This window comes from Portunus trituberculatus, chromosome 28, assembly GCF_017591435.1.
Source record: "Portunus trituberculatus isolate SZX2019 chromosome 28, ASM1759143v1, whole genome shotgun sequence".
NCBI lineage: Eukaryota > Metazoa > Arthropoda > Malacostraca > Decapoda > Portunidae > Portunus > Portunus trituberculatus.
Window position 1 is genome coordinate 11048926 of NC_059282.1, and position 19630 is coordinate 11068555.

Here is a 19630-nt window from a genome sequence, read left to right on the forward strand (position 1 = left end):
ACAGGTTTGCCACATTACTAACAATAATAATTTACCATCACTTTTAAGATTCACTTTCCATTTATGAGAAGCTGTACTTACTCACTCTAAACTTACTGAGTTTTCAAGGCAAGAGGATAAATCACAAACAGGCCAGTATCAAAAGGTTTAAAAAGAAAAATGCACTTCTTCCATAATTCAATAGGATAAAGTACACAAATAAAAGGGGAGAGCTATCCTAAGCAGACACGAGGGTTGTTATCCTTCCTGTGTTAATGAGACGCAGGGTGGTGTGCTCACCTTTACTATCAAGAGTACTGGTATCATTATGCCTGCTGTACATAGGATTGGACAAGTCTACCACAGCAGTAAGGCCCAAATTCTTAGCATGTTGTACAAAATTTGTTGGCCTACTGCACCCCTGGCAAGGTTAGAGACATCTTAATATAAGACAATGTTAGCCTGATTATGGGAGATGCTCCATAAGCAGGGTTGAGGCCGCCTACCTTTTACTGTGTGCATGCCTCCCCACCTCTGCCCTCTTACTGCTGAAGCCCCAGAGCATGAGGTGCTGCTCTCAGCCCCCACCACACTGCTCCATGGCCAGGGTTCATGACATGCATTACACCCTTGCTCTCTGGAGTGATAGCAGCTCTCACCGGTGAGACGAGTGAGGGCTGGCTCTGGAGTACATGGGGTGGGGATGAGGGGTGGGTGGGAAGGCAGCAGCATCACAGTACTTGCCTGTTGATAACATTTTTGGCTGGTGGAACAGTCATGAGGGCATAGACATAAATGAACTCTACAGTCCTGTTTTCACAAGGAAAGATAACCTACAAAATAATGGTGCATGTCTAAAATGGAGTAAAAATAAATTATATCCGTAATAATTCATCCATACATATGACATCTTATAAATGTGGCTAAATATACAGAAAACACAGAGCCTAGTAGCCTCAAAGTAAATGGGTCATGCCTGCTGCCCATGTACAGCCATGAAACAACAGGAAGAGAAGGGAGTGGAGACTAGGAGAGAGTGGGTGGAGACTGGGAGAGGGGGAGTGGAGACTTGGTGGGAGGTATGGGGTGAGTGTGAAGAAGGGAGCTATAACTCGATGAAGCTTTAACTGGATAAATTATAAAGTTGTGTGAGGAGGGGAGGAAAGAGGGGAGGGGACAGGAGGGAAAGGGAAAGGGTTGTACTTGATAAACAGCCAACTGGAAAAGGTTCTACTCAAGTCTATGGGAGGGCTTGCATTTAGTATACAATTTTTTCTCTTTTTTATAATGATGGACAAAATATTGCAATCAGGCTACGAGGCTACTCATACAATACATAACATCAGCCCTGCTTCTTGGGTGTCCTACTGAGATTTGATGGTTCAATTCTGCATCTCCTGCTGTCAAAAAGAAAAAACTGAGAAAAAAAAAAAAAAAAAAAAAAAAAAAAAAAAATAATAATAATAATAATAATAAAGTAAAATAAAACATTAAATAAATCTCCCATTTCTCAATTCTGAAATTAAGAATATTTCTATAAATCAACATTGATTCTCCAATTCTCCAAATCTAAAATTTTTTAAAACATTTAATGAGAACGTGAAAACTTCCACAGTAGCCTCCAGAACACTGCATGCATTTATTTTAGGTAAAAAAGTAAAGCAGCTATCTAGTATGAGATGAACGTGGATAATAGTTGAACAAAAAACAAAATTCACATGGATAATTTGAGAGGAGTCGCAGTATCAAGTATTTGTCATGCCAAAACTTTCCCTTGATTCCATCCTTCTTTATGTCTTTCCACAACTTGCAGTGTCCCCAGCATTTGCCTCAGGGCTGATGAGAAACCAACGTCCATGAGTAAGTGCAATATTTACATAACTATTGAAATGAATGCTTGGAAAAAGAGCCGTCCAGCTGTCCCCGGGCTCACAACACTGCAGGTTGTCAGGGAGGGAGGGGGGTCCTGGCTCTCTTCCTGTGTTGTCCCCGAGCCTGTAGCAGTGCCAGTAAAATAGAGAAGCTGTTGATCTTGCTGTAGTATTTTGAAGGGTCATCTTGTTGCTTTAGTCACATCACAGGCAGAGATGTCCATGGTACCTCTGCTCTTCTTCTTACAATTACTTGTGGTTTGAGCAGTTTAAACTGGCTTACCAGCACACGATTTCTCCTCCTCATCCCCTCTCAGGAGTATATAGTATCATGGACTGGTAGAGGAGTAGCCACCATCTGTCATTATGTACAACCACACCAGAGCCTTGGGACACCATCATCTTCATAAGACACTTGCGCTGAGAGATTGCTGGTTCCTCCTTTCAGTCTCTTGCTTATCATCAGAGCTGAACGAACCAAAAAAAATATATATTTATATATATGTAACACCCACTCCAGTATCATTATTAATTTTTAATATCAATAGTCAAAGCACTTCTGGTCAAGAACGGGGCTGGTCACCCTGATCGGGACCCCTGGTATATACACTGCCACCCTCAACCCTAGCCTCCGCTGACCACCCCGCCCCTCACTGCCACCATGCTGCCCACCCGCTTGGAGCACTGCTGCTACCATTGCTCTTCTGTGGAGACATCTTTGGTATCCGCCCTGATGCTTAACGCCGCCATAATCTGCATGAACTTGAGTGGTCAATAATGAGTCTGGGTTTAATTGCTCCCTGCATTCAATAAATTCTGCTGGGGTGTTGGTGGTGAGGTGTGCTACCAGAGAGAGGGCTGAGGGAGCAGCGGGAGCACATCTCACATTCATGAGTTCAGCCACGGGTGTTTGAGAGATTCCCCGGCAGTGGCCCTCTCAGAAGCGTCAAATGCCAACATGGGGGTGAGAAAATCACTAAAAGCTCGAGCCTCTTCCTCTGGCCACTCATACTTCTCTGTGAGCACCTCGAACATGCCCCAGGGACGGAGCTTGGTGATATGCTTCAAGTCACCTGGAGGGAGGGCACACATCATTAGAATCAATGTAACATCATCACAAACTCTGATATTTGACAAACTTACTAAAGTTATATGAAACCATAATGAAACAGAAACAATTAAAATGCCAGAAAAAACACCAGTACAATGTACAATAAAAGGATGTCACAAACACAATCATAGTAGGTACACAAAAATTATGACACTAAAGCATAAGCATAATGGTCATATAAAATAATAAAGATGGAGAAACATAAGCATGGTAAATCTTTAGCAAATTGTCCTGGCAAGTTCTTCATTCATAAGATTAATGAAAGATAAGAACTTAACACACACTTCAGAAAAGCATAACATGGGAAGACACAAGACCAGCATAAAATGGTTGATGAACATGTGAGATGTGGCACCACTACAGAGGCGGCCAGGCTGCCTAACCTCACCCAAGCACTCTCCATTCAAATCAAGTGTGACTTACAACCTTACCAGATTTATCCCATGTCAATGTTAATTATAGTGCTTTGTACACCACAAAACACACACACACACACACACAATGCAAAATATACACTGCATTATTCACAACATACCAATATATCTAAAAAAAAAAAAAAAAAAAAAAAAAAAAATGCAATAGTACACATATGTAGCCATCAACAGGTAAATTCAAGTAATTGTAGTAACCTAGAAATTATAAATTAATCATGTTTTCCTTCAATCAAGCATACTGCATTTGTGTACATAAAAAAAAAACTGTAGATGTATAACTTAACTCCATAACAGTAATAATAGGTACTCTCCTTCTCTGGTGTGGAGGAAAACTGCAGCAAGCCAAAACACACAACCAGTCTCACCTTTCTTATCAAAAAATTCCTTGGAGTATTTCCCAGAGTGAGCTATGTGGCGAGGAATCTTCCCGAGGAGCTCAATGATGTGAGCCAGATGGTCCTCGTCCCGGGTGTAGTCTGTCCCGCTGTGAGGCTCAAACAGGTAGTCTCCTGTGGCCAGCTCAAAGGCCTGAGGATGCACCAAGGCAGGCATCAACAAGGTGGGACTTTGATGTACATACAATGATAACAAAGAAGTCTCAGGTAACTATTACAGATGAATGAGGAACTAGAAAAAAGAATATCCAGGAAGACAAGAATAAAATTAACAAAACAAAAAAATATGCAAAGAGGAAACAATGGTCATGTCAATGAAAGAACAGATGAACAGCAATTTGGAAATTAATCAACCACCTCAAAAATCTCTGCAAATTGGAATCAATCATAAACTTTGATTTGTTTCATTTAATAAATTTTCACTGATTCTGAGATAAAATTCTGAGTCTTGTTTGTGAATAAAAATAAAATTTTTGTATAGTGACAAGACAAAGTTGTTCCTGAATTCAGTGTTTATGAACAAAGATCTTGCAGTGTGTGAACAGCAGGCGGCACATTGCTCACCATACAGGCAGTGCTCCAGATATCAGCAGGGGCACCGTAGCCAGCCCCAAGCAGCACCTCCAGACACCGGTACTGTCGGGTCTGGATATCCTCTGTAAAGTGGTGGTCCACCCAGCAGGCATTGCCCAGGTCAGCAATCTTGACCTTCATGTCGCACACCTCGTGGACTGGATCTGGGACGTGGTCGATGGATTTGTGGTCGGGACAGGAGGCCACCCTTCGCATCCCTCCGCTGCTGCCGCCACTGCCAATATTGCCACTGCCACCACCACTGTTGCCACTATTGAAGTTGGTGAAGTTGGTGCCAATTTCCTCCCCGTCTGAGAAGAAAACCGGGTGTTTCAGGGCCTTGGTGTCACCTGTGTGTGGTGGAGTGGGAAAATGAGTATCATCTGGGGAGAAAAAAGAACTTTACAAGGATTCCTGGACTATATGAGGGGCTTCTGATAAACCCCTACATATGAGACCTTACAAATTCTTACATATATTTACAATTTATCTCATAAATTTCCATGAGGGAAATTCTTCCCCATTATAATTCAGTATTTTCAACATTGTTTAAATTTCTCATATCTCTAGGACCAGTATCATCATTTAACAGCACAATATCAGAAAACATTTACAGATTCATTAGCCACATATACATTGTGAGGAGACACAAACACAAAGTGAACAAACAGCCTAAAACAAATGTCTGGACTTACTGCTTTTCAAGGCAGGAGGATGCAAAGGCTCTATTGAAAAAACAATTGTTAGTAGAGTAAAAAAAAGTCAACATATAGGATGACTATGAAAATAATTCCACACCCAGAGACTAATGCACTATCAAAACTATTCCTCTGAACACAAGGAGTTGGCAATTAGGGAATGTGGTTAGCAGGGATTTATTTGGGGGAGAAGCTCAAATTGGAAACAAGCAACAATGTAAGCAGAAAAACAAACAGCTCTATAAAATGGGGATGTAAATCTATCTAATCAAACTATTCAAGACAGCCCCCTTCTATGCCTATGTAAAATCAATACTGCTGCTCATATGATGTCAGCACCTTCATCCTCAGGTGGAAGTCTCATGTCAGGAGTGATTTCAGACTCAGAACGGCCCAGCACTGGTCTGGGGCAGTCATGGCCATTCATGAGAGGGTCAAGGGTGAGCCCCACAGCCCCTCCTGGACGCACATCACCTTCACACATCTCAGCCAGACTCTTGCGATGTTCTGTGACCAATTACAAAACAGCTGTTAGTCATGCAACTCAAAACTAGGGCATGAATTAGTCTGTAAGTCACACACACAAAACACACAAATGGATTTTTAAGAAGAAAAAGAGAATGATTATATACAAACCTGATGAGTGCAGAGGTGAGCAGATGAGACAATGAAGGACAGAATATAAATCTTACTCAACTAAAAAAAATACTGAAAATTTAAAAAACAATATATAACTTCCTTTCCCTGAGAAAATATTGAAAAATCAAGATATATGTATTTTGTATATTTTTCTACAGCAATAAGAAAAAAAACTAAGGAAAGGTAAGTATCTACTGATCACTTACAGGACCTGCATCAGCCTGATGTGTAGTTCCTGCCACAAGGTTTTCTCCTTTGAACCTCCAGCTATCCATCTGTGTTTTAGCTTACCCATGATTCTTTTGCAGACTCTTTCACTCAATAACGTTCATATAATAAAACCAAAAAATTTAAATCTTCCCAAAAACCTTCAGCATACACCGTAGCAGCTCATGAGGAGATCAATGAGTACACAGTGAGGGACTGGTACTCACACTGGGGCCTAGAGGTGCGGCAAACACCTTTTTGGCAGCAGTGTCTGAGCGGCAACACAACAGAAACCCAGCAAAACTCAACACAACATGCCATAACATAGGGAGAGGTAAAACAAGGCATGGGGGGTACAATGGTCAGTAGAGAATGGGATGGACAGCATGGGGAAGAAGGCCTCAGTGCAAAAAAGTGCAAAGACACCAAGCAGAGGGGAGGCCTTACCCAGCTTCTGTTGGGCCTCCTCCTCCAGGGTGAGGGTGGGAGTGATGAGGCAGGGCTGGTCAAGGGGTGGTGGGTGTAGCTGTGGGTGAGACTGGCTGAGCTTTGCTTCACCCTCCTGCAGCAACAGTGGCTGCTGCTCCTGCTGTGCTTTGGATGGCACCTCCTCCAGACTCTTTTGCTTCTCTAGCTGTTGCTGCTGCTGCTGCTGCTGTTGCCTTTGCATCTGCTTCTGCTGCTGCTGCTGTTGTTGCTGCTGCTGTTGCTGCTGCTGTTGTGGCTGCTGCTGCAGCTGCTGCTGTTGCTGCTGTTGTTGCTGCTGCTGCTGCTGTCCATTGGTTTGAATCTCAATGCTCGGCTCCTCCAGGCTGGAGTCGTTACTCAACACTGGACACAGAGAAATGCATGTATTAAGGCCAACACATCTCATCATCACATTCAAGGCTTATTTCTCACTAGTCACCTGTATTCTTGCCTCAAGCTACCATCACCTCACCTATCCTTGGCTACAAGAGCCTCACCTGTTGTATTAGTGGTGGTGATGTCACAAGCCTCCAGAGCCTGTCGAGCTTCCTTCTCCTCCATCTCCTCCAGTTCTCTCATCTGTGTCTCTAGCAGTGCTTGCTTGGCTTTCTGCTTCTTCTTCAATTTTTTCTTCTTATTTTTTGACATTTTTGTGTTAGGGTCAGGCTGGGAGTAGTGCTTGGGTGCTGTGCTCACTGTGGGCATGGCAGAGGAAAGTAGCTGATAAGTTTGAACAAGTGTACACACATGAACATAGAAAGATTCTCAGTACTGGACACAGACAGTATGATGACTACTTTCATATGATAAAAGAAATTCAATTCAATTCTTATCTTATTGTAACTGAAATGATAATGGTTAAACCTGAACCCAGAGATACAGGAATAAAACTTATGAGAAATTAGCCACACATGTCCAGTCACACAACAGTCAGGATGTGTTCTATTTATTTACAACCAAAAATTTATTCTGTCTAACAAGTTTGTATTTCTATAAATCTATGAATCTACAGCTTTCCAGGATTAGAGGGTATGCTAATGTCCCTCGCCAGTATCACCTACCGAGGGAGCCAGGAAGCTTGAGTCCCATCTTCTGCCACTGTGTTGCTTCATACGCCAACTTGCGGATATAAGCCTCATCCACACACACCAGGATGTTCTCAGGCTTAATGTCAGTATGGATGATCTGACACTTGGTGTGTAAGTAGTCAAGAGCTTCCAGCACCTGAGGGAGAAACAACATATGAGGGAAAGTTCAGGAAGGGCACACTAAGTGAGAAATTGTGGTAAAAAGAGAAAAGACAGACTTGTACAAAAGAGGATTTGGGATTGGAGTGTAGTGCAGCTGACTGAGAGATCTATAGGGGATTAGAAAGTGACAAGTGAAGTGAGATATACATTGAAAAAGATGTAAGAATTGCTGTGAGAGGGGAGGATTCAGAGTTAGTGTGTGGAGAAACCAAGTGAGAGGTGCTTGAGTTGTGTGTTGCCCTCTGCAGTGTCACTCACCTGTCGTGTAATGCTCTTGACATTAGCAAGGGGGATGCCCTGGTAATTGGAGCGGATGATGAACTTGAGGAGGTTGTGCCCCAGGACCTCAAACACCATGCACACGTGAGTCCCATTAACGCCGCTGATCTTGAAGTCGTCCAGCAACTGAACTGTCTTGTCACGCTTTGGATCATTTTCGTCGGACTCTCGAACCTGTCAGAGGGAAGCAGGACAGTGAGATTGATGGACTTATGGTGTCATGATAAAAAAGTCACACTGTGCCAACTAGGATTACAAATGAGGTCAACCACTGTCTACCAGTCTTTTACAAATAACACAAGGCCTACTGAATATTTTTTTGGGATGCAGATTTGATGTAAAGCCTAAAAATTTATTCTTTCCAGTTGTAATTTGCTTTTCAGTAAATATCTAATTTCACAACAAGAAATATTAAGACTGTCTGCAGCTGTGTTGTTTCTACAGTTCTATATGGAATAAGAAAGAAATAATCACAAAAACACCTGATACAAAATATATATAAAAATCTTCTCATGTACAGTATTACATCCTAGTACATTTCCAGTCTTCAATACAATGTGGGAATAAAGACTTCACAAAGTTTTCAATATCATTAATTTGTATCATGAAACACAACAATTTGCAGCGACACTAATACTACCAAAATACTGAACTATGAAGAAACTGAAGGGATTTGATAGGCATTTACGAGACACCAGACTGCCTTACTTAACACTTACAAAAATACTGGATACCACACCATCCAGAAAAGTTTCAAGCTAAGAGTTTAATACATGAAATGTCTCAACACCCTAACAATGGCCACCAATGTGAACAACTCCAGAAAACCAGTGTGGGTCAATTACCAAGGAATGAGCCAGGACTTAATGCCACTGGTCTGAATGGCAGCCCTAATGGTGTGCTGGAGCAACTGAAGCCCAAAGCAATCAGAAAATGTCTCGGGAACCACTTACACATTTCAGTAACTTTATTTCATCAAGCGCTGTCTCCGTGTAGTGAGCGGCACTCTTCACCACCTTGAGAGCCACAAACCTCTTGGCTCTGCAACACAAAATTGTATGTTAATGTCAGTGTGGCGTCTATGGTTGGGTGGAGATGAGAGTAGGAAAGGAAGCCACACCAGGAAATGGTAGGGAGGGAACTAATGGATCAGGAAGAGGTGAATGAAGATGGGTTTTAGGTACAGAAAATGTAAACACACACACACACACACACACACACACACACACACACACACACACACACACACACACACACACAAGAATAATTAGAAATCTGACCTACAGTGTAAATGTCAAGCAATCATAAATGGACACCCTCCTTGAAGAGAGAGAGAGAGAGAGAGAGAGAGAGAGAGAGAGAGAGAGAGAGAGAGAGAGAGAGAGAGAGAGAGAGAGAGAGAGAGAGAGAGAGAGAGAGAGAGAGAGAGAGAGAGAGAGAGAGAGAGAGAGAGAGAGAGAGAGAGAGAGAGAGAGAGAGAGAGAGACTTCAATCACTATTATTGAGGTGCTGAATACCATTAAGCAACACAGTATCACAAGGTCTTGGCAGCAGCACCACCACCACCACCACCACCACCACCTCTCCTCTAGCCACACTAACTGAATTAAAGTGGGCTACGAATTAAAACTATCAAGCCTAAATAAATGTTGGTGGCACTAGTAAGAATGTTGGTGGCACTAATGCTAGGTTATCTTCACTGCATGGGGATTTGTTCACATCATTTGTGTTGAGAGGCCTTGATACCAGTGGTGTGAGTGTTGCTTGTGTCACAGCTCAGGCTAATGGAAGGAGGATTTAAAAGTGGGCCATTCATTTGTTATATTCATCCTCTTATGATCAAATGACTAAATGCTGGTGAAAAGTAATCTCTCTCTCTCTCTCTCTCTCTCTCTCAATGCCTTCTCTTGTTGTATTGTAAAAAATGTGGATAAAAACATGGATTTAATCTGTTCATTTGTTATGCTTATCCTCTTATGATCTGGTGAGTATTTACTGGCAAAAGACAATCTCTCATAATGCCTATCTTTATTTTGCTAAATATGAACAATTTCACATGCCATCTTGCCCTATACTTTTACTCAATCAGAACATATAACGATAAAAAAAATAGTCCTTCCCAATATATACCCAATTTTTCCTAATATGAGTAATTCCACACAATATGAATCAAATAAAAACAAGCATATTCTATAACTGACCAGGAGGAAATTAAAGTAAGCCCAAGGAACAGCAGTGGAATTTATCATAGCCATTACACTTGTCGTCTCTCAATTCAATACCAATCACAATTACCCATCAAGACTTGGCACAAATGAGGAAAGGAGATCGTGTTGACTTATTCCCTACCCTGACTGCACGAAGACATTGTAAAGCAAGACTAGGGGGCATAAGTTTATTTATTTATCTATTTATTTATTTACATGTTTTATTTTATTTATTCTTTTTTTGTGTGTGTGGTGCAGCTTGGATTAGAAGGGCAGGTATGAGAGGTGGGTAGAGAGCTGGGATCTGTGCTAGTCCTGCTGTGAAGTGATGATGATGGTGGTGGTGTATTGGTTGTGGTCATAGTTATGGAGGTGATGAGTTGTAGTTGTTGTTGGGATAGTGGGCGTGAGGGTGGTGTTGCCAGTGTTGTGGTTGCTACTGTTATTGTAAGAATGGTGGTGGTGGTATGGTAACAAGAATGATGTTGGTGGTGGTGATGGTAGCAGTGACAATGATGGCGGTAATGGTGGTGGTGGTAGCAGTGACAATGATGGCAGTAATGGTGGTGGTGGTAGCGGTGACAATGATGGTGGTGGTGGTGAAGCAACACAGTGAGGCTGAGCTGCCGTGCCCCAATAGTTGCGTGGCACATTATAAAGCATGCAGGTCCTGACGCTGCCCTTCCTTGCCAAGCTGTCTGCCACAACGTGCCACTAGTTGAGAGAGAGAGAGAGAGAGAGAGAGAGAGAGAGAGAGAGAGAGAGAGAGAGAGAGAGAGAGAATGCCAAAATAGTGTCATTCACCTTTACTTTCAAACAAAGACTCACAAATAGTACTGAATACGAAATAAAGCATGAAGGAAAGGGATGGAATTCTTATAAAGTAAGCGAACAACTACAACAGTACTGATGACGAGGTCGCTGTGCGACTGATACAGGATAACCTAGATGGAGGGTACCCTGGTGGCCCTTTGTTATCCTATTATTTATGTTATGTTATATGTTATGTTACTGGCAACAAATAAATAGCGAACCAAGACTAAATCCAGGACAGATCCAAATACTTTCACAGAGTTGGAGAGAATTTAGTAAACATATTTTTGTTCCACAGTAAACAAGAAAAGTCTTTATCCCGTGACAAGCATTTACTATTTTATCTTCACTAACTTGACGGACTAAAGTGTAGCTAAATGTACCGTAGAAATAATTTTGACATTACTATAACTATCTATATGAATGATCTCCATCCATTACTTGAACAAGATAAAAGACATTAAGAAAGGGAAACTACATCACTAGGTCAAAATGCAGCTTCTCAACGCTTCAAACTTATCATCCCTTCTTATGTAAAAAAAAAAAAAGAAAGAAAGAAAGAAAAAGAAAAAGAAAATAAATAAATAATCCACAAATTCGAAACTATGACAGGCAAGACAGAGCCACCACTCCACTACTCACTGCAGGTCCCAGCAGAGCCACACGGTGGAGAAGTGTCCCCAGCCCAGCTTGCGGATCACGTGGTACCTGTTGTAGAAGAGGTCACCGATCTTGACGGGATGGTAGCCACCTGAAACAAACATAACACTCAGGTTACCTCTCTCTCTCTCTCTCTCTCTCTCTCTCTCACACACACACACACACACACACACACACACACACACACACACACACACACACACACACACACACACACACACACACACACATATTTGTGTAAGTATAATATTATCTTCACTCAAGTTGTGAAGTGACGAATTACTCTTTCTTATTCAAATTGTGTATACTCAAGATTCTGGGAAATTGTCGTGATGGAAGGAAAAGGGGGGAGAGAGGAGAGAGGAGAGAGGAGAGAGGAGAGGGGAGAGGGAGTAACGCCAGATCAAGTCAGGGGAGGGAGGGTAAGGACGAGGTCAGACCTGTCGGCGACACCCACTTAAACCAATGGATGCTACTCCTCTCCTCCCTCCTCCCTCCTCGCCCAGCCTCACCTACATTTTCCTTCTCTAATATAATCATCCTAAGTGTAGCATCCAATTCGCTCGCTATCCTGAAGTTGTGTGCCTCGCAGCGAATCCTGATTTGTGGCCCCGCCTGCACGGCCGGCAGGACTGCAAATAATGGCAGCGCGACACTTTGGGGTGAGTGAGGGCGTGGCCAATTGTTACGAGGGGAGGGGAGGAATGAGTCTGTTGGAATGACGATGGCAACGGCAGACCCTCGGTGGAACAGTGAAAAGAGGAATAACCATAACAGGGCCGAGGCAGTGCACAACAAAAATGGTTCCCAGCACAGCGGTGGATGGGACGGGGACACTGAGCATTGCTGGCACACACAGTGGGGAACACGTGCCAGGAGGACAGGGGAGGAGGCACTCGTGGGGGAACAACTCCCGAGGCTGACACCAGCACTGCGTATCACCACCTACTGACGTGTCCCTGGAGAGTGTTTACCTTTGCCGTAGTCGTCGTTGACAGCCTTCTGTCGCGACACTCTGGATAATGACTTGAGGCGGCGGAGGAGGCTGGGGCGGCGGCCGTCAGGCGTGGTGCAGGGAGAACTGCTGGCCGAGACGGCGTTAGCATCCAGCACCTGCAGCAGTTCACTCTCCCAGTCATTGTCTTTATCTCGGTCTAAGGAGTGTGACTTAACCTTCTGCCCATTACAGCCCGTGTTTGTGGCGGGGCTTGATGGGGCGGAGTCTACGGGAGAGGAATGGGTGACGGTGAGGGAGGGCCACGCACCTCTCCCACCTGGCCCAAACGTCTCTGCATCACCCTCCTCCTCCACACACACTTCCTTCTGTCGTTTGAGTTTTGAGCCGCGTTTGTCGCCGCCGCTGTTCCGACACAGACTAAGCATCGATTTGAGGGATAACTGCGGCGTCTCTGGCGATGCGAGGACACTGTCCAGGCTGTACTGACGACCCGTGCCGTTCAGTCTGTGCTGCTTGAGAGTTGACGACGCGTTGTTCTTCGGAGTGCCCGCCAGCGGAGACTCTTTCCTGAGGTCATCTGTACGCAGCCGCCACAGGATGTCAAACCTTTCCGAGCACGGGTCATCACTGGAGCTGCTCTGCTTCACCAGGCGGCGGCGGCACTGCTGTCGCAAACCGTCTGGGGTGGAACTACGGCTCTGGTCGCTGGAGCTTTCCCACTCGCCCTTGTGGAGGGCTGGCACGCGCTGGCTGTCCGGCGACACACTGCGACTTTTGCTCAAGTCTGAAGAGCTGCCTTGGTGTTGCAGCATGTGCCGCTTGGGCCGCTGCTTGCTGCTGTCCTCCTGAGACGACGTAGGGGCTTTTTCTTGTGCCTGTAGGCGGGCGCGCCGCTGCTGGGTTAGAGCCTGTGCCTTCATGGAGGTGCTGATTTTCAATTCGGGAGACGGGGTGGAGGACGCCTTCACTGTTTTTTTGGGGGAGCCTGTCACCTGAGGAGACGCAAGAGCAGCTGGGGATCTTCTGGCTGCGGCGCCGTCTCCGGTACGCACACTGGAGCATGGTCCACTCGACACGCTAGGCTTGACACTGGTGTTCCCGTCGCCCTTCACGCCCGACCCGGCGCTGGCCTTCCCGGCAGAGTGCGACGAAGGCCGGAGTTTGCCTGAAGGCGAGGCTGAGGAGCGGCGGCTGGGGCGCGTAAGGCGGGACGGCTGAGCCGGCCGCCCTCCTCTGGAGCTACTCATAATGAGGGCGGATCACTTAGTGTTCTGTTCTTCACGGTGGTACAAAGAGCTTGCAGGGCGGGGCGGGGGCGCCGCACCTTGGACATGGTGACAAGCAGCCCTGCTGACGACCGGCTGGCACGATACTGAGCCGCGCGTCACCGCTGACCTAGTAGGGGTTCACTCTCGTCCCACATTTTTCCACATCTCTAAGTCAATTTACGAAGGTCACACAGTACCGCTCAGCGATGCAGGTTATTACCGACCTGCCCGCCCCGTTCTGCTGCATCCATGATAATGTCAGCTGAGCCATCTCCTGGACACAGCGTCCTTAGCGGCGCCACACAGCAACAGCAGCAGGCGGGGAGTCAGGGTGAGATAATCCTCCAGGTGTCACTTACCCCCGGAATACAACACACCTCACAGAGAGACTATCACTCACCACTCACAGCGTCCCACATCCTGCCCTGTCCTCCTCCACGCCTGCAGCCCATCCTGTGTCCCCGCACCACTCGCTGCGTCCCCATGACTACTACTCCTTCACTGTTATTGTCGCTGCTGTCACCATTACAGCCATCACCTGACGTGCTCAGGTGCTCGCCGGGCGGTGTAGGTTCTGTGTCCAGGTAACTGGCGGTATTTGGGATGGTCTCCTTTCAAGAATAAGCTTCATTTCATGTGTGTGTGTGTGTGTGTGTGTGTGTGTGTGTGTGTGTGTGTGTGTGTGTGTGTGTGTGTGTGTGTGTGTGTGTGTGTGTGTGTGTGTGTGTGTGTGTGTGTGTGTAGGCAGCACACGAAGGCGTCCCTCTTTCTCTCCCTAACCAGCTACAGGTCCCTCTCATCAGGGTCTTCTTTAACCTGCTTAACACACACACACACACACACACACACACACACACACACACACACACTCTCTCTCTCTCTCTCTCTCTCTCAGGATAGGACTGTCAAAGCCAAAACAAGCCTCGCTATCATATCAAAATAGAGGCCTCCTTTTCCGGGCGACCTCCCTCCCTCCCTCCCTCCTTCCCTCACCACCATCGCAAACATGTCCTCGCCCACACGTGTCCTAAAGATATACACAGTCGTTTCCGTTTCATTCGATTTCGCACGTTTAAAGTAGGAATATAAAGCACAAAAGTCTCGACATTTTGCTGCGATGGTACTTTTTCCCCTTTCCTTATATAAAAAAAAAAAAAAAAGAAAGAAAAGAAAAAGAAAAAAAAAAAACGTTCCTAGTGATGCTTTTGATACCGAGATGGGAGAGATTAGCGGAAATACACATGTGGCTCGCACCGCCATGTCGATCCACAGATAAACCTATATGGACTTGTTTTTCATCTGATTATGGCGGAGACAAGATCTTATCTTAATGGTCATCCCTTAGAAGTCTTTCAGAACACAGGTGGCCACAGGGACACACCAGTAAGCGGCAGTATTTGGTGTGGACGGAAGCCTACACTGAATCTATAATAACATGTAAAATCTGAATTTTCTACACTAAAGGACAGCACAATAAGGCCACGTTGTTTGTCATTTTCTATTCGTCCATCAGCGGAATGTTTGAACCCAATATAGCCTTGTTCTGGGCCAAGCGACATTAAGCCTGCGTGTTGTGTTGGTGGCGCTCTCAGATTAGCGTGGTGGGGATCATGCGGTGCTGCATATGTGGGTCGCGGTGGTGTGGGTGGCGTGGGGCGGTGAGGATTGAAGAGATAAAGGGAAGAGAAGAAAAGAAAAACAGAAAAGAGAGACCAATATGGCTTCTGGTTTAACAATACCTCAAGGGATGAAGAGAGGGAAGGAGAAGAGGTGAGGGGAGGTTAACCTCTACCTCCCTTTTCATCCTGAGCCCCTCCCCCTAACAGAGGTAGGGGTTGCCGGGGATACGCTGGCAAGGCAAACGTCCCCACACACAAACAAATGCGATAAACAGTAACAGTAAGAGTATTAATAGCTGAACAGTATAACACGTCGCGGGGCGGGAAGCAAGCAGTGTCGAACCGAGGGCGTAACGGAGCCGCGAGGCCGTCGAGCCGCGCCACACCACGCCGCGGGGCAACACGACCTGTAAGACAAGTAGGCTGGTGCACCATGGCGTGGCGGCGCGCGCACGCACACACACACACACACACACAAGGCCTCCGATGGTAACTGTACACTGCAGACAATTATCATTATCATGATCATTATTATTATTGTTATTATTATTATTATTATTGTTAGTGCTGTTATCGACGCGTCAGGTTGATATACACATTAATGATCATTATCACTACAACAGTGAGGCGAGTGTTCTAATTCGCCTCAAGATTCGTCACTGTCCTTCAAGCTCCAGCTCACTAATCCGTCCCTGCCTGTGATGCGCCAACAACGCCCCTAGGCCCAGCCACGCTAAGCCTACCTGAGTGCCCGCCGCGCCTCACCTGCTGCAGCACGACGTGCGTGAGTGATTTGCTTCTTGACGTCACTTAAGGATTTGGTTGGGTGAGTGACTCCAGGCCAGGCAAGACCTCATGGCTCAGCTGAGGATAAACCCAGTTGTGGGGCCTCTCACCCCCACCTCCACCCCGCCACACAGTCACCAGGCAGACCTGTATAGACTCTGGAATCTTTTTTTTTAGCCTGTCAGTGACGTCGTCTTCCTGGCGGGCGTGTGTGGCTGATGCGCCCCACTGATAGACCTGGTGACTCCTCTTGGCGTGGTGGGCGGGGCGTGCTGGTTGGCTGCGGCCTTGTGACTGATAATCATTGACGCCGCAGTGATAGTATCGAGTTATCGTCCTCCAGCCAGTGATTAAGTAGCGGTTTGTTGCTGACTACACTTGGCATAAGCCCTTGCTATCAGCGCCGCATCAGCAGGGCGGGGCGGGGCGGGGCTGCAATCGTCTGTCTATCTCTAGGCAGCTAACGCGGTGGTCAGCGTGGGGGTGATTACCGCTGCACTTCCTCCCCATCTTGGGACGGATACAGGTTTTAAAATACGACTTAATGCTGATCATTACGACAACCTGCACCACCGGGAGGGCCAGTGGAGCACGGGACTAAGAGAGAGACACCTCAAGGTCAAGAAAGGTCAAAGCACAAGTCAACCATATCAGTGACCTCTAATGAGCCGCAGGCCACGGTGCCGGCGAGGTCAAAGCGTCACATAAGCAGGCCACAGCTTTCCCCACGCCCCAGCCACCCCATTACCTGCCTCAAAGCGATCCAGAAGCCCCAATTAAAACGTTTCCCAGTTTCTATTATACTATTAAATTATTCCATCTACTCTTAATCTGACGTGAGTACCTGAGCCTTCTGCCCACCTAACCTGAGGAGCAGAGGCGGAGGCAGGGGGGTGAAAGGGTGAGGGGGTGAGTCTGAAGGTAAAACAGCCCTAGTGGATAGACGCCTCGCTCACGATATTAATAGATGCGAGGAACGGACTCAGATATTCACACAGGTGAGCTTCTGCTTAATTAACACTCAACACGAGACACAGGAGAGCCGCTGCCCTGTCTGTGTGTGTGTGTGTGTGTGTGTGTGTGTGTGTGTGTGTGTGTGTGTGTGTGTGTGTGTGTGTGTGTGTGTGTGTGTGTGTGTGTGTGTGTGTGTGTGTGTGTGTGTGTGTGTGTGTGTGTGTTGGCTAAACCTGCAACTTGCCTACTATTTCGAACTCCGGCAGCCCCTCTATTCTATTTTGGGCGGGGGGAGGTGCCGATTTGTGGATGTGGAGGCAGGAGGTGGAGGGCGGGAGGCAGTGACGGAGCAATGAGGTGGAGGAGAGTGGAAGACGGTGAAAACTTGAGAAATATAGGCAGTGGAGTAAAGATGCGAAATGAGGAGCTTGATATATGGAAGGGAGTGATAAGTGGAAGACAGTGGAGCGTGCAAGTGGAGGGGTGGTGTGGCGGAGTGTGGGTGGAAAAAGTGACGTGGTTCGGGGTGATATTTCGGGAAGAAGTCACAGCAGCATGACCTTTACAGCTAGTCCTCTCTCTCTCTCTCTCTCTCTCTCTCTCTCTCTCTCTCTCTCTCTCTCTCTATGGCTGGTGAATGAGGTCGTTGTGAGGGAAGGTGAGTGATTCTTGCACTCCTACGGACTCCTCCTCCTCCTTTACCTCTTCATCCTTCATCACTACCTCCACTTCCATCTTTCACCTCTTTCTCATCTCCTCTTTGCCTCTTCCTTGAGATCATCCAATTTCTTCCTCTATTCTTATCTTTCTTTTCTTCTCTTCTCTCTTCCTTCCTCAATTCGTAACTGTCTTCACTGTGTTCGGATCTGTGAGGTGTTCTGTATCACTCTTGTATCAATTTTATTATCGGCTCCTTCATATTTGTCTAATGAACCTCCTTCTCAATATCATTCACCTTCATTACTCTCTCTCTCTCTCTCTCTCTCTCTCTCTCTCTCTCTCTCTCTCTCTCGCTACTATTACTGCCTACATCTTTAGTTATTGCTCCTCCTCCATATTTACACTTTCTCTCTCTCTCTCTCTCTCTCTCTCTCTCTCTCTCTCTCTCTCTCTCTCTCTCTCTCTCTCTCTCTCTCTGCTACTAATTCCTTCATCTTTATTTATAACTCCTCCTTTTTCTTCCTGTCTACTATTAATTCCTCCATCTTTACTTGTTGCCTCCTCCTTCTCTTCCCTATTCACACCTCCTCCTCCCCATTTCTCTCTCCCTGCCTACCATTAATTACTTTATCTTTATCTAGCACATCTCTCTCTCTCTCTCTCTCTCTCTCTCTCTCTCTCTCTCTCTCTCTCTCTCTCTCTCTCTCTCTCTCTCTCTCTCTCTCCAGTATTCTAACACGTACATACTCTGACCTGCTTTGTGTTAGTTAATCTTCCAATCGTGTGCTCGTCATAATGTTTGCTAAAGTTTGGTAGTGTAAGAAAAGATTGGGTTTAGTTACTAAGTTATGTTATATACGATAAGGGAAGGTTAGGTAGAATTAGGTAATATGAGGGAAGGGAAGGGAAGGGAAGGGAAGGGAAGGGAAGAGGGAAGGTAAGGTTAAATTTAAATACGATACAGAAGACAAATCATGTTAAGGAAAGTAAGCTAATGATTCCTTGTGTGTGTCTGAGTGTGAGTGTGTGTACCAAATAACTGTGAGAATTGGCGGTGATGAAGGGCAGCTGTGTAATAATAATGGTCAGGGAAGTGGAGTTTAACTGTATAAAAAAGAAAAAAAAAAAAAAAACATGACTGTCCATATGAATTTCAACGTGTGTGTGCATAAATCAGTGTGTGTGTGTGTGTGTGTGTGTGTGTGTGTGTGTGTGTGTGTGTGTGTGTGTGTGTGTGTGTGTGTGTGTGTGTGTGTGTGTGTGTGTGTAGCAACAGGTGAGTGAAGGACAGGTAATTCACACGAACACCCAGGTACTCACAATTCACAGTACGGCCATGACAGGTGTGCAAATAGCTACAAGTAACACCAATTAACACACATGTCGGCAGGTGTGTGGGTGAGTGAGCGGTACACAACAGGTGCTCACAGACGGGAAAATCAGTTGCTTAAAAAATAGGTGTACGTTATGTTTGAGGAGAGAGGGGAAGGGTTGATAGGGTCAGGTGTGCTCAGGTGCAGCCAAAGGTGTACTGAGGGAAATATAAAGGTAACTGAGATAGAGAAAGTGAGGGGGGGAAACTACAGGAGTGGGGTGATGGTAAATATAAGTGAACTGGGGAAATATTGACTTGTTTAAAGGAAAGTGAGGGAGTGGAGGGGGTGAACGGTGACGAGGAGGAGATGTACAGGAGACAAGGATCTAGGACGGGGGGCGGTTAAGTAAGTTAGAGTAAGTTAAAGTAAGGAATGGTAGACTAAGATAAGGTACTGTAACATAAGTAAGATTAAGTATGGCTATG

At 45.7% G+C, this 19630-nt stretch overlaps 1 protein-coding gene across 8 annotated transcripts in view; it reads right to left on the bottom strand.

Annotated features, from left to right (window-relative positions):
- Nucleotides 1-267: 267 nt before the first annotated feature.
- LOC123510257 (SRSF protein kinase 1-like) overlaps nucleotides 268-19630 on the bottom strand; it is a 110501-nt gene continuing 91138 nt past the window's right edge. For 3 of the 8 annotated variants that reach the window (XM_045265233.1, XM_045265232.1, XM_045265231.1), the window contains 11 exons: nucleotides 11567-11675; nucleotides 8858-8945; nucleotides 7884-8078; nucleotides 7437-7599; nucleotides 6873-7070; nucleotides 6355-6738; nucleotides 5401-5568; nucleotides 5059-5088; nucleotides 4355-4713; nucleotides 3761-3923; nucleotides 268-2923 (listed from right to left, as the gene is read on the bottom strand). In XM_045265233.1, the coding sequence (XP_045121168.1) occupies nucleotides 2739-2923; nucleotides 3761-3923; nucleotides 4355-4713; nucleotides 5059-5088; nucleotides 5401-5568; nucleotides 6355-6738; nucleotides 6873-7070; nucleotides 7437-7599; nucleotides 7884-8078; nucleotides 8858-8945; nucleotides 11567-11675 (2042 nt within the window). In that variant the 3' untranslated portion in view covers nucleotides 268-2738. Of the gene's footprint in view, nucleotides 2924-3760; nucleotides 3924-4354; nucleotides 4714-5058; nucleotides 5089-5400; nucleotides 5569-6354; nucleotides 6739-6872; nucleotides 7071-7436; nucleotides 7600-7883; nucleotides 8079-8857; nucleotides 8946-11566; nucleotides 11676-12558; nucleotides 13924-19630 lie in introns of those variants that run through there. The other 5 variants (XM_045265239.1, XM_045265235.1, XM_045265237.1 and 2 more) reach the window with 5 other exon arrangements.